Below are 14,075 nucleotides of genomic sequence, written 5' to 3' on the forward strand. Positions count from 1 at the left end.
AAACCACTAAATACCATCCCTGTGCCTTCTTCTCCAAGCGTTTTTCCGCAGCCGAACAAAACTATGACGTCGGCAACCGTGAGCTTCTGGCCATCAAAATGGCATTTGAAGAGTGGCGTCACTTACTAGAAGGTACCGAACAACCTGTGGTCGTTGTGACAGACCACAAGAACCTTGCGTACATTGAAAGTGCTAAACGATTATGTCCTCGCCAGGCACGGTGGTCGCTCTTTTTCACACGTTTCAACTTCTACATCACCTACAGGCCAGGAACCAAGAACATCAAAGCTGACGCTCTATCCCGTCAATTCGATTCTCAACACGATCGGCGCTGCAACGACCCCATCATACCCTCCACGCGGCTCATCGCCAGCTTATCTACGCACACGATGAGCCGAATCCGTATGTCCCAAAGGACCATCCCGGCCAATGAACGTCCTCCTCCAGGTCGTCTCCATGTGCCTCCCAAATATCGCACGGACGTCCTTCGCTGGGCTCACGATTCCCTCCTGGCGGGTCACTCTGGCTTCCGGAAAACGATGTTCCTCATCCGTCGTTCCTTCTGGTGGCCGTCCCTGGCCAGGGATATCCGGTCTTATCTCGCTGCCTGTCATACATGTGCACGACAGAAGTCCCCCCGGACGCGTCCACAGGGCCTCCTGCATCCACTTCCCGTTCCTACGGCTCCCTGGACACACGTCTCTCTGGACTTTGTTGTGGATCTACCTAGGTCCCAAGGAAACACCACCATCCTGGTGGTTGTTGACCGCTTCTCCAAGCAGGCTCACTTTATCCCTTTGCCGCGCCTGCCTACCTCTATGCAACTGGCTGACATCTTCATCAAAGACATTGTCCGCATACACGGTCTTCCTCTACACATGGTGTCCGATCGAGGCACGCAGTTCGTATCCAGCTATTGGAAACACCTTTGCCGTAAGCTCGGCATACAACTCCACTTGTCGTCAGCCTACCACCCAGAGACCAATGGGCAAACGGAAAGAACGAACCAAACCCTCAAGCAATACCTGAGGATGTACAGCAATGTACGACAAGACAACTGGTCATCTCTTCTCCCGCTCGCCGAGATGACGTACAACGGGTCCCTGCACGAATCCATCGGCAGTACCCCGTTCTTTGCGGCATTGGGTTACCACCCGGTGATCCTGCCTCCTCCGTCTTCTCGTTCCTCCTCTGCTGTGCCGGCGGTCGACCGTCGAGTGACTGACATGCGGAAACATTGGAGTTCCCTTCGCAATGTTCTCTCCAATGCACAGCATCGCTGTAAGCGAGCGGCTGACGCCAAACGATCGTCTCCCCCGGATTACAAAGTGGGTGACATGGTGTGGTTGTCGACTCGCAACATCCGCTTGCGTCAACCATCCAGGTCCTTGGGTCCCCGTTACATCGGGCCCTTTCGCATCAGTAAACGTCTTAACGACGTGTCCGTGTCCCTTGACCTCCCCCCTACCATGCGGATTCCTCGGTCCTTTCATGTCTCCCTGCTCAAGCCTTGCGTCTCCAACCGTCACTCCGTTCCTTTCCAGCCCCCTGCTCCGCTTGTCGTCCGGGGCCATGACGAGTACGTTGTCGAGCGGATCCTCGATTCCCGTCGCGTGCGGAATGGTATCCAGTACCTTGTTGCCTGGAAGGGGTACGGTCCTGAGGAGCGGACGTGGGTGCCTGCTCGTTTTGTTCACGCTCCCCGCTGCGTCGCTCGTTTTCATGCTCTTTGCCCCCTTCGTCCCGCTCCGTCGCGCTCGGTGCGCGCTCCTGGAGGGGGGGGTACTGTTACGCGCGCTGCCGCGGCTCCCTCTCCGGCTACCGCCGGCAACCCCACCTCCGTCCCGCATGCGGGTTGCCGACGGGTGACACGCGCTGCCGCTGCACTCACCTTGGCCGCTGGGTCCCCCGACGTCGGTGGTTCCGCCTCCGGTGCTGCCGCGGTGACTCGAGGGGCTCGTGGTTCCTCTTCGTCGGGCGCGCGCACCCGCTCACGCTCGAGGCACGTCGCCACGCGCACACGCCGGGAAACCGGCGGAAGTGCGCCATCTGGTGGTGGTTCCAGATATCGCACCTAATATCAAATTAGGGCGCGACACGCTCTACGGCGCGGCTGATGACGTGAGTGTTACCTTTCCTATTTAAACCCCATTCGTTTGCCTTGTCTTTGCCCGTTCTAAACGTTCTCTAGCGTTGGGTGTGCTATTGTTCTTCTTCTAGTTTGATCTCTGCTTTGTGTACCGAACCCTTGCCTGTTTATACGACCACGATTCTTCTCTGCCTGCCTACGTACCCGGACCTGTTTACCGTTTTGCACCTGATCTACCTGCCCTGACCTCGGATTGTTTTTTGACCTTGCTGCCTGCCGTTGCCCTCGACCTCGGACTGTGTTCTGGACTTTCTTTAGCTGTGCTTACCTGCATTGTTGGATCCCTCGTCTACCTGACCGTAACATCTGTATGGAGATGCCTTGAAAAAGGTGAGAGAACCTGCCGTAGTCCATTGAGCTTGGGCTAAGCCAACTAGAGTGAGGAAAGATGGAACCGCTTCTGGCTTGGCTCCAACATCATCTCTCTTACCCATTAAAGGCAGGGCAGGTCTGGCATTGGACAAAAGCATAGGGCATCTTATTCCCCTCAAGCTTCTGCTTTAATCGAGGACTAATGAAGGTCAAATGTCGCATGTAGGTCCCCTAGGTGGACAAAGCCAAAAAACGGGTTATATGGCGGCACCTCTTTCGGCTCCTAATGTCCATCTTTTGTCCTTGTTGACTCCTCGGATTTGCACTGCGTCTACAGGAATGGAGTTTGAACGTTAATGTTAGGGGTTATAGACATATTTTGATATCGAATATAAATATTTATATATAAGTTCAAGTGGGATTCACATTTTTCCATGGTTACATTATACAAACAGATATCTAGCAACTGTTCCTGTCAGTTAAAAAAATAAATGACCAATATTTTTACTATTGTCTAAATAGACTACATGATAGCGCGTTAAATGCTTTACTGACATATCAACCTGCGCTATATTTGTCAGCAGTTAGCCGCAAAATATTCCCGGGGTCAATGATACTCCCTGGAGGAATGTTATGACCCAGCAATGAAAAAATGCAGATGTACAGAATGTGAAGACAAGATGTTGTAGAACATACCTTATCCAGGGCTAATAAATAAAGCATAATATGGATAGGACAGCTACTCCGCGTGTGACCTTGTTTCCCACACACTATGCTTTTTATTTGGTATGTACGTACGGGAACATCGAGCAGAAGAACTTGGATCCGAGCGCATGGGCTAAGAAGGAAACTTTGGGGATTTTAAGATAGCGAAAGGTCTTGGTTTTTAGGAATAGAAGAACTGATCTGGAACCACAGCAGATATGTTGTCCAGTTGAAGTCTTCTGCCCCACCAGCTGTTTCTTGGCATAGAAGTGGTGGATTATAGTGATTTTTTTTTAATTTTTTTTTTTTTTTTTTGGAATACACCTGAATTTGGTCCTAATTTTATTCTCATTTAGGATGAACTCCAAAATATATGTTTGGCCATCCTGCCCACGCAGGATAGTGAATAATTATGCATGATCAGCAGGAGCTTCCATTGTGGACAAAGAGGGCTTGGTCTACTTGCCCCAAGCTTTAAGTTGTTATATAGTGACTGAGAAGACCAGCTTTGGGGTACTGGAACCAAAAGTGGATTTAGGATTTATAATATTGCCTGGAGCAACTAATGCTTCTTGACCATCATGTGATGTCACATGTGACCTCAAAGTCACATTAGACCACAAGCCTAGTTTGACCTCCATTACATCAAGATACTTTTTAGCAATTTGTTCTTAGTAGTTTCTTAAAAATATACCTGAAACATAATTTTCAGGTTGCCGATTTGGTAATGATCACAGTCCCAAGGAATCTGCTGGTCTGGCACAGGAATAACTAGAGAATAGGAACGCTGTTTTTATGCTCGCATTTCACGTGCCCATATCCATTGGCTGCGTTTACTACTTCATCGCCTTGCAGTGCCAGAACCGACTTGTGATCGCCAGTCCGGTCCTGGTTACCGCGTACAGCATTGAATTTAGCCTAGGAAAACCTTGAAAACAGCTGAATTTTTTTTAAAAAAACCTTGAAAACTCACATTTCTGTTCAAAAATAGAGATGTTACTGTATAAACGTATTCATCAGCCAAGAGGATGTGACCAGAATGTCAACGGGCCAGGGTTCTCTGAAAGTATGAGTCATGCGGATATTTTGGACATAAATACAAATCATTAATGTTCTTCATGGAAGAAGTTCTTTTCTGCAATTAAACCAAAATAACTAATTTTTCCACAGTATTGCGGATATGCATGGTATGCATGTGTGAAGTGGGCATGCTGTAAGCAGCCAATCGGATATGGATTCTCAGCCATGCTTCCATCCCATTGGCCACAGGACTCTAGAATATTGACGATTTTTTCTTTACCTGCTTATGTATTTTCTCCCAGGCTAACGCTTCTCTGCTAAAAACCTAATACTTGGCAAAACCAACATGTGTTTTAGGGTTTTATGGGTTCATCTAAAGGTGCCGAAGACTATTCTACGTTCACCAGAAGCGGAAAGTATGTCTTAAAGCCTATGGGGGGTATGCTCCAAACCAAGGTCATACCAGAGACACCTTGGGTCCTACAAAAAAGCACAGTTTGGCCCTTATAGAATATTGGGCCAATTATCCCTGTCGTAGAAACAGAATGAACACTGCCGGTGGTGGACAACTCACCTTAGAAGGAACACAGGAGGAGAAACCAATTTATACTCCAGAACACAATAGGAGGCTATGTTTTCAGAACGAGTTAAAACTCTTCGGTTCCAGTAACTCGAACTGCTGACTCTGTGATTTGGAAGAAAAAGGGAAGAGTTCTCGGTGAGAATTTTTCCTGCCTGGGGTTGGAGTTGACCATGGGAGTTAAAGGTCGGGTAATGAGGTCAACAGCTGTCATTATTGTGTGTATTCAGCTATGGAACTGTGCGCCTCTGTTCTCTGTAGGGGAGGATACGTCGAACATGTCCAGTACAGCTTTAGAATGCGCGTTGCTATGGATGGAAGAACATTTCATTCTACTTTTGTTTTTGTTCCAAAAAAACCATGTGGGAAGGAGGGAAGTTACTGTGAATTAAGACCCAAGAGGCTATTCACAAACCTTCATAACTGTATTAGGCAGGTAATCGTGTAATGGCCTCATTATCACCTCCTTCTTTTATCAGGATATGATAATTCCATATAGTAGGATCAGTACGATCCAACATGTGGGAAGTAACATCGCATTCAATTAATCCGCATGGGGGCTAAGATGGCCCAGGCAGGCTGTTTGGGGATAAAATGGCATAGATAAGCTGTTTGCGGACAAGGTTGGTGCTGACATACTGTCGGCAAAGCCGGTACTGTTGGACATGCTGCTTGGTGCAATTTTTGCACCAGCGCCCTGTGGTTTCTAGTTACGTCAGTGAGCCATGGAGAGGCTAAACTGTTATTGAGTTGACTGACGCAGCCAATGGATATGGGCACGTGAAATGCGAGCATAAAAACGCCATGTTTTAGGAAATTTCACCCGCTTTCACAGGTGTCTTTGTTGCTGGAATTACTGTCAAATTGGGTGAGAACATTAAGTTTCCAGGTTAACATTATCAGGAACTTCTACTGACCATCCAGCTCTGCATAGGTATCTTTACACACCTGGGGTTGGTTGCTCGGTGCTCACCCTCTCCTCATGGGTGGGTAGTAGGCGGGAGTGGGCAGAACCTGGGTGGAGAGTCGGCATGACTTTACTCGGGGACACTGGTTGAAACCCAGCAATTTACTCGAAAACTGCAAAATCTAGCATTTCAGAGAGGGCAAGCATTGGCCAAGGGCCGCAATACCATTCAATACTGGCTTCCCTGTAGACCTAATGTCTATTTATTTCTAAACTAAAATACCAAAATAGCTCTTTGGTTTGTTTTGTGCCAATAGGTCGTTCCCTGTAATAATCCATCATTAGCACCGAGTATTCCTTCAACGCAATAATAAACAAATTTCACAGCGCGAGTCGTGATTTTGTGAACAAAACCCTTTGGCCCCTGTGTTGAATTTCATAGGAAAACAGCAAATGATCACAGAAAAAAAAGAGTGTGGGAACGTCAGGAATTCAAGAAACTGTTACTTTTGGAAATGTCCAAAAAGAGCAATAAAATCAGCTGTAACTATGTATTTTTTTTTTCTCGTTTCAGGGTTTCATGCAGTGAATTATAGGAAATCAGGATTTAGCCGTATACCCCGGGCGCTGGTATGCATCTTCATTTTCTCTAAAGTTCCTGATTCAACATGTCTTTCGTTACTGATTAGAACCATGCTTTACTTTAAATCTGTTCCGTGCCTGATTATTAAAGCAGCTTGGAAATAAAACGTTTAAAGGCGCTGTCCCACTTAGACAAAACATGAACACTTTCTAGTATTAAAATTTAAGATTCTTTTAAAAAAAAAACGTATGGAAACAATCTGTTTTGTCACATGACATTTAAGTGTTCCCGTTGTAAAAGTATTAGTAAGACTAGGGTTTGGGCGTTCGGTAGTATGAATTGTTGTGTTGAATACTGCATTTAGTTGGAGAAGTGTTTAAAATGAGCAGAGTAGGAGGGCCGGCACCTTTTAAAATGCAGACAGAACTATGTGGATTTACATAATATTTAGAAACATTGTCCATTTCAACTGTGCCTACCAACTGGAGTTGGTTTGTTGTGGTATATGCTTGATTGGCATTTATATCATGTCTGGGAGTAGCCTTTGGCACCAGCGATTCCACTTGTTCCTTGTTTCTTGGGAGTTAGCCCCACCTCTTCTGCCACCCGCCCCTGAGGAGCAGAAGCATGGGTTGGGAGCAATATTTGACTAATTTACCTGTAAGTAACGATGACTTCCACAAGCCTTTTCGTGGGCACTGGTTGGCTGGATCTTGGAGTGGGGGGGGTTGTAAATAGTACAACTTTTCCAGGAATATTGGCATACATGGAGCAAGATAACATATCCCCCTCAGCCACTTAAACCACACCATTTAAAACAAGTGTCCCCTTCTGACCCTTTAAAATTTGGGAAGTGTGAAATCAGGATCCCCCCCTCCCTGGTGGGCTCATGTATAATGTATAACTTGTAAATGATTTTTACACACAACATATTGCAGGGGGCAGCACTTTACATGTGCAGGCCAGAAACATGTGATCACACATACATATATTACATGGATTATTAACTGCAGGTGTTATAAGTGTCTTTAGTGGGGCCGGTGTAAGACCTTGAGTGCCCATTCTGCCGCCATGCTATATAATATCAAGGTCACATGTATAAGATCATCATGTACCATCCACCTACATGCCTTTCATCATGCTCGTCTCTGCCTCCTACCCCGTACATGCCTCCCAGTCACGTCTTATCGCCCTCCGTTAATGCATAGGGGCCCTGAGATGCAAGCCTGTACCTTCACCCCCTTTAAAAGAGCCCAAGGTCCGCTTGCAAACCATTTTTTGGGGATATTAAAGAAAAAATCCATTCCTTTTGGTAGGACCTGTAGCTTTCCGCGTGATTTGTTGCCGTTATGGGTGTATACGCTGTAATTGTCGAATTTTATTATGACATCGCTCCGATGATTTATTTTATCACCGCAACTGCAAAGTAAAGGCACGGAAAGTGTGTTTCTTACAGCTCGGTTTAAGATTCAGCCGGGTCGTGTTTCCGAGGTTTTCGAGAGGTCAGCACCGCAGAAATAAACATGTCACGGGTGGACCCTACAATTTAAGGATTTACTGAATATTTAGAGCAACTGATACATTTTTATTTTTTTGCAGTCGAGGTCCTGCGGATGTCGTGTGATTCTGGGCCCACGGAACGACCATCAAATATTTTCTGTCCCTCTTAATATAAGCAAAACGTAATAGCGATGGATAGTTTAGAACATTTTTATCTCGGTTAGTGTAAATATTTATCTGTTCCTTTGGGTTATTACCACTTGATTTATAAAGCAGAAGCTACAACATGAAACGGTGTTAACATTGCTTAAAAAAAACTCCTTCACCGCCACGTAACGTCTGATTTTGGAAGCTTCGAAGCTCATTTTTAGAGAATGAAGTGGATTATAGAGGATGATTATATGTGGTCCTTGTCAGCCGCTTGGCTTATAATTGAACTGTTGACACCAGTGTTGAGTTTTGCGCCCAATGGTGGTCATAGTCATCTTGTGTGATGTCGTGAGTGCGTTGGGACTATTCCACTTTTGTGGTCACCTACCTCATCCTGGTCAACGGCTTGTCTATTCTCTAAAGAAATAAAACTAAACAAAAGATGAGTTGGTAGACCCGGTTGAACTGATATGGTTTGTGTCGGGGGGAGTCGCCTGGTCGAAATAGTTGAGTTGTTGAGTCCATCTCGAATGTGCATCTCGCCTTCAACTCGCCGAGACAACAAAGCTCCACTGTCTGGGTCTAAGGTGGATCAAAATGCAGACATAGGATATCTAGTTGATGTGTTAGAATTAAGAATGGTATTTAAATCGACGAACACCGCTTCAATTCATGTCAACTCTTTCAATGACCTTTACAATTTTCTTTAGGTGGCCATTGAAGCACCAGAACGATGAGCATTTAAGGGATTAAATAACAGTATTTGCCTTACGCTTTATTATGTAGCGAGAGCTATAGAGTGGGTCGCTATACCTCAACCGGTCCAAAAGTGGATCCAATAGTGGAGAAAAGACACGGAGTAGATATGTGAGATGATTTAGAGAACATTCAAGGTCATCACAGAACTTTGCAATTCAATTCATGTCAACTCTTTAATATGATCTTCTGATGGATAGAGCCATTGAAAAACCAGAGCACTGGGCTTCTAAAGGGTTAAATAGCAAAATTTGCCTTCCTTTCGTATAGCTATAGATGCAGAGCCGGTCGATTATAACCGTCAAGATCGCTGCTTGGGTCTGGTGTTGACAGCTGCAAAGGGAATCCGGAGACATGTCACAAACGGTCCCAAAATTTGCAGAAAATAACTTTTCAAAACGTTAATCCGAGTCAATCACCTGCCAGGCTGAGAAGTTATTTTAAGGTCATTAGTAACAAAGTAAAAAGGGCTTTAGTCGCAATAAATTAGCGCAAAAACGACTCGGAAAGTCAGTGGAAAGTAGAGACGCAGCCAGGCCTCGTACGGCGTCCAAGTGAATGGTTCATCTCAAATATACAAAGGCTTTCTCCAAACTTCATATATTAAGCCAGGGAAAGGAACTGAAGATGGGAAGATTTAACTCTTAGGGACCCAAATCATTTTAGGGCTTCTAGTAGCCCTGCTTGAACACAGGTGACTGTTAACTCAGTTTCGTTCCAAGCAGACACCTGTAATGTAACATAAGTGTAAGAAATGCACAAGCCTGATGCTGTTCTTACAAAAAGAGACTTAATTATGGATGTTTATATACATTTATTAAACGAGCAACCATCAGAAACGTAACGATAGGGCAGAGATAAAGTAATGGGGTAGAATAATTATGCGGAAGTTAAAAGGGCTGTTGCCACACAAATGTTGGGTTTGAACACATATAGATATTGCTTATTTTATTCCGTAACCACAGTTTTACATTTAGTGCAAAGAATGGTAACGTGTAGGATTTGGGGAAAGCGAGGGATCCGCTGTAGGTAGTTGGTGGCAGAAGTGGGATACGGTAAAGAACTAGCGAGTGGGGTTAACAGACAAGAAAAGCTTTTTCTTTGAACCCTTTAGAGCCAGAGGGGAGGACAAAGAATTATTGCACCCATTCTGGCATTAGAAGGATTTAAAAGAAGAAAAAAAAGTGAATTTCGGCCTTTTTTTTTTAAATCTTTTTATCCCCGCGAAATGTCACTGTAACCTCCGTCGTTTAATTTAGCCAGATACAATCACATTGGCCAAAGCTGAGAATCTCGCCTCCTGGCACCGGCGTTGCCGCATTTAATAACGAAAGGCCGGAGATGCGAGTCTTGGCGTTGGGTCCAGCATCTCGGATCCGTCCCCCCGCCCCCCCAAGTCTTTCATCTCTTCTCAATGTCTCTACGAGCTGCTCAATAGCAGACTCGCTCGATCCTTGGCAATAAATCGGCAGGGATAACCTGGCAAAAAAATTAAAACCTGTAAGTAAATTGATAAAAGACGCTTAGAGCGGTTTTGTCTACGCGATCCTTCAAGTGAAGTGCAATAAGCTAAACAAACAAGTCAAAATAGAGATGGAGAATTCTCATATTGCCGTGGATTTATTATTTCTGGTGTGTATACGGAATTAGAGAGGATATAACTACAATATAAGAAGACTAAGCAGCTGCCTAGGACCCCCTCATTGGTCTAAAAGCCCCCTAGAGTGAAATATAGATTTCACATAAAACAAATATAATGTACTTTTTTTTTAAAACAAATTACATTTCTTAAACAAACTTATGATAAATATTTCATTTATATAATATATTTATATATGGAATTATTATTATTATTAAATATGAATATATTTTGTATTTTTATTATTTTTTTAAGATGGGGCTCCCTAAATCCCTTAGGGCCTCGAAAACTAGAGCCGACTTACATGGCAACAGGCCTGCTAGCCAACCGGTGACCGGACTAACCAGAAACCGGAAAGGCATGGGGTCAAATGGGCAACAAGTGGGTGAAAGCAGGTCAAGAGTAGATGGAGATTTCCAGTGGCCTCCAAGAGGTCACGTATCCGACAAACAAGAGCCTCCGGGGCAAATCCTAAAATATTGATGTATATAATACATTTTTGGAGCTTGGAGGTGATTAGGGAAGCAGTCTGGGAGATGCGTTGGTTACCCGGTTGTCTACCTACAGTTGAATCCTAAGTAAATCCCGAGCAGCTCATTTATAACTCAGACTTGTGCTTTTTGACCCTAAAAAGGCTCTCTCCTATATTTCCGAAAGGCATTTCTTAGTCTGGCCCCGCCGCTCACCCCCTAGCTACGTCTGACTGTTTCATCTTATTATAGGAGCTACTGGCAAGAATGTCGGTGAAATTGAGGTTCAGCTCTCCAAGCGACGGTCTCGGCGGAGTCGGAAGGAGCAGGTCCTTTGCGGGCTTCAGCACTTTACAAGTCCGGAAGACCTCGTAAGTAACGAGACGTTATTACCAGCCTAGTGTGCCGTGTGCTATAAAACGTCTTCTGTCCTGGAAAACATTAGCACTGGGCCAACATAAATGTTCTGGGTAGAACGTGTTGCGATTGATGATGTTTCCAGTCTCCCATTTGAGTAGTCTTAAAAAAAAAAAAAAAAAAAAATTCTGTATGAAATCCAACACAAAATGAAAGTTATGCTGAATATGTAGTTGTGGCAGGTGTTTTCAGCGCATGTCCGTTTAAATTGTGGTTTCTTGTGTTGATTTAATTTCCTTGTAGGATACTTTGATCACCGTGTGCTCTGTTGCAGCACTACGGGGGAAGCAATTTCCCTTTGCGCTCTTCACTTCCTGTCGTTTATGAGATCACTGTAGGTGCCTAAAATCCTGCTTACGTCATAATACCTGGGAGCTTTCAAAAGTGAGCTCACCCTGAGAGTCTTCAACTATTAACCCTTTAAAGGACCATCACGATAGGACATAGAAACCCAATACCAGAAACTGGTCTGTTACGAATGCAAGATTTCCTGAACGGTGACATCATGAGCTGCGTTATGATGCAAAAAGTCATAGAAACTAATTTTTCAGCAGTTCAGAGGTCTAAGAAGTTCTACTTTCCACCGTTTTGGAATGCAGACAGAACGTTTTTACTACACGTTACCAGTCTGGTTACCTACTGAATTAAAAATATATAAATATATATAGTATTTTATTTTACTTTTTCCTCCCCTTTTCACCGCATGCTGATGGGACTATGCATCAGCAAGACGAATGTCCGCCAACGTGCCTTACAGACATCCTACTTGAAATGAATGAATGTAGCGTAAGCGTGATTTACGGCGAAATATGGCCAACCGATATGGAGCGCGAAGTCTGTAAAAGTCATTAACTCTTTCTCGAAAGGATGTCGGGACGCGGTGGTTTCAGCCCCGCAGTCTGAATAATGTCTCCAGATGGTTAAACAAAGGGGGGGGGGGAATCATTTCACGCCTACGTTACAGGGAAATCACTTTAAAATATAAAACGGTTTAACTTCACGGTAAGAAAACATGAACCACATTGGCGAAACTTCTACAGGGAAGGAATAAGTGCTTTATTGCCCAAAATCGGCTGAAAAAACCCCCATGATTATTCAAATTAAACATGAAATATTTATTATTAAATATATTTCTGTCTGTACCTTTTAGCAATACATTGACTTTAAAGAGGAATAATTCACATGTTTTGTTTCTTGAGGTTATATTTGAAGGGGGATATTAGAATTTTAAATCCCGTGTTTACTCCCCCCCCCCCAGGCAATCCATACGCAGAAGCTCCGTAAGGTCAAAGCTGTCGGTGAAATCGGAAAAACTTTACCCCTCCCTGAGGAAAGGATCTCTCCGGCTGGACCCGCATCCACACCAAGTCAAGAAGATCTTCGACGCTTTAAGAAAAGGGCTAAAGTACGTTATTTTCTTCCTTGGGGTTACTTATAGGGTTTTTCTTGCGGTTCAAGGGCAGGTCATACCCAGGGAGGGCTAAAACCTTGCGCATGGCCAAGATACACGACTTCCCCTCATCGTTTTATTGCCGCCGTTTACCCCCCCCCAAAAAAACCAGGTGTGATTGATATCCTATTTCAATGAAAGAAAGTTGAGGAGCTTTTATTGAAGTTCTCTCTGGGTTGTAGATAATTTAAACTCTCGTTAATTGTTCTCAGAAGCTCAGCCTATCGCAAGTCAATCTTTAGATCAAACAAATCCGCACGGAAATGGCTCGCATGTGTTTCTGTGTGCTGTCTTTTTGAGGATGGTAGTAAATAAAACATTATTATGCGTCTAAAGCGGTCAACCCCCTTGAGACCTTGTATGACATCACAGATTCAATGATAAAATATCATCACCTAACAACCAAATGGCCCTTTATAGGCTGGGTTATGGCTCTTTATTTGTTGTATCTGAGGGGTAGTTTCTTCTTGTCCATAGTGGCATTGTAAGGCCTTGATCCATAGCACCAGTGTACTGAGCTACCGGACCCCGAGGATGTCCAGAAGAACCAAGGAACATGTGTCATGTTCCTTGGTGCCATAAGACTTTCTGGCCAACCTTATTGCTCTATGGTTCTGAAACGTTGGTCGTGGTCCTTGGCTGCCTCTTTCTCTGCATCACCATCGTTTTATTAATGGAGGTGTCTTATTCAACCTCCCTGCTTTCCTGGATCGCTAGAAAAACATCGGCCTCTCCCCTGGTTTACGTAAAAATAACTGGAATATATTTGGCTAATTTTTACAGGGAGTACCTTGAAGAACATCAAACACAGCTGGAGTTCTTGGCCGGCCAACAGAAAGATATAAAAAGAAACTCCAGGCTGGTAAGAGAACGCAGTCTTTTAACCCATGCTCAGCCAAGCGGGGATGTTTATACCTTGGGGGGAAAACCAGCCTTCGGGATCTCAGAGGTCTCCCCTTTGGATGGAGGACACCGCTAAGGTCATAAGGGCCTTCACATGTTTCTCTCTATTTGGCTTATAAATCTCACAACATGTTAAAATGGGTTAATAATATTGGTTTTAAGAATTGTTTGTCTCCACCCACCTGTAAAAGGGGCGCATATTCCAAAAAAAAATCTAAATTTTAAAAAAATGTTCCTATTTATTCTCTTTGGTGCTTGACGTTAACACCTTTTACTTCCACTTTCAGGCGTATTTCTATGACCTTGACAAGGTGAGTACCACCGATTCTCCGTACCCCTTCGATGTCAAATGTAATTGTACAGTTTGTGATGTACCTTGGATCTTCACCTGCCATGTGGATTTGTTTATCCGATGATTTATTGGCAATAAAATAGTTTTATACATAGAACTCGATATGTAGATGTTAGAAATTCTTAAAAATTCTTGGGTTCGTTAGCATTTTTGTCTTTTTTCCCTATTCTTTTAATGTGAAT

The 14,075-nt window shown here is 44.2% G+C and overlaps 1 protein-coding gene across 2 annotated transcripts in view; it reads left to right on the plus strand.

The window, feature by feature from the left end:
* RIPOR3 (RIPOR family member 3) overlaps nucleotides 1-14,075 on the plus strand; it is a 73,251-nt gene that overhangs the window by 14,876 nt on the left and 44,300 nt on the right. For both annotated transcript variants that reach the window (XM_053453488.1, XM_053453489.1), the window contains exons 2-6: nucleotides 6,248-6,303; nucleotides 11,024-11,142; nucleotides 12,447-12,593; nucleotides 13,422-13,500; nucleotides 13,829-13,852. In XM_053453488.1, the coding sequence (XP_053309463.1) occupies nucleotides 11,039-11,142; nucleotides 12,447-12,593; nucleotides 13,422-13,500; nucleotides 13,829-13,852 (354 nt within the window). In that variant the 5' untranslated portion in view covers nucleotides 6,248-6,303; nucleotides 11,024-11,038. The remainder of the gene's footprint in view (nucleotides 1-6,247; nucleotides 6,304-11,023; nucleotides 11,143-12,446; nucleotides 12,594-13,421; nucleotides 13,501-13,828; nucleotides 13,853-14,075) is intronic.

Source organism: Spea bombifrons, chromosome 13 (assembly GCF_027358695.1).
Source record: "Spea bombifrons isolate aSpeBom1 chromosome 13, aSpeBom1.2.pri, whole genome shotgun sequence".
NCBI classification, from domain to species: domain Eukaryota; kingdom Metazoa; phylum Chordata; class Amphibia; order Anura; family Pelobatidae; genus Spea; species Spea bombifrons.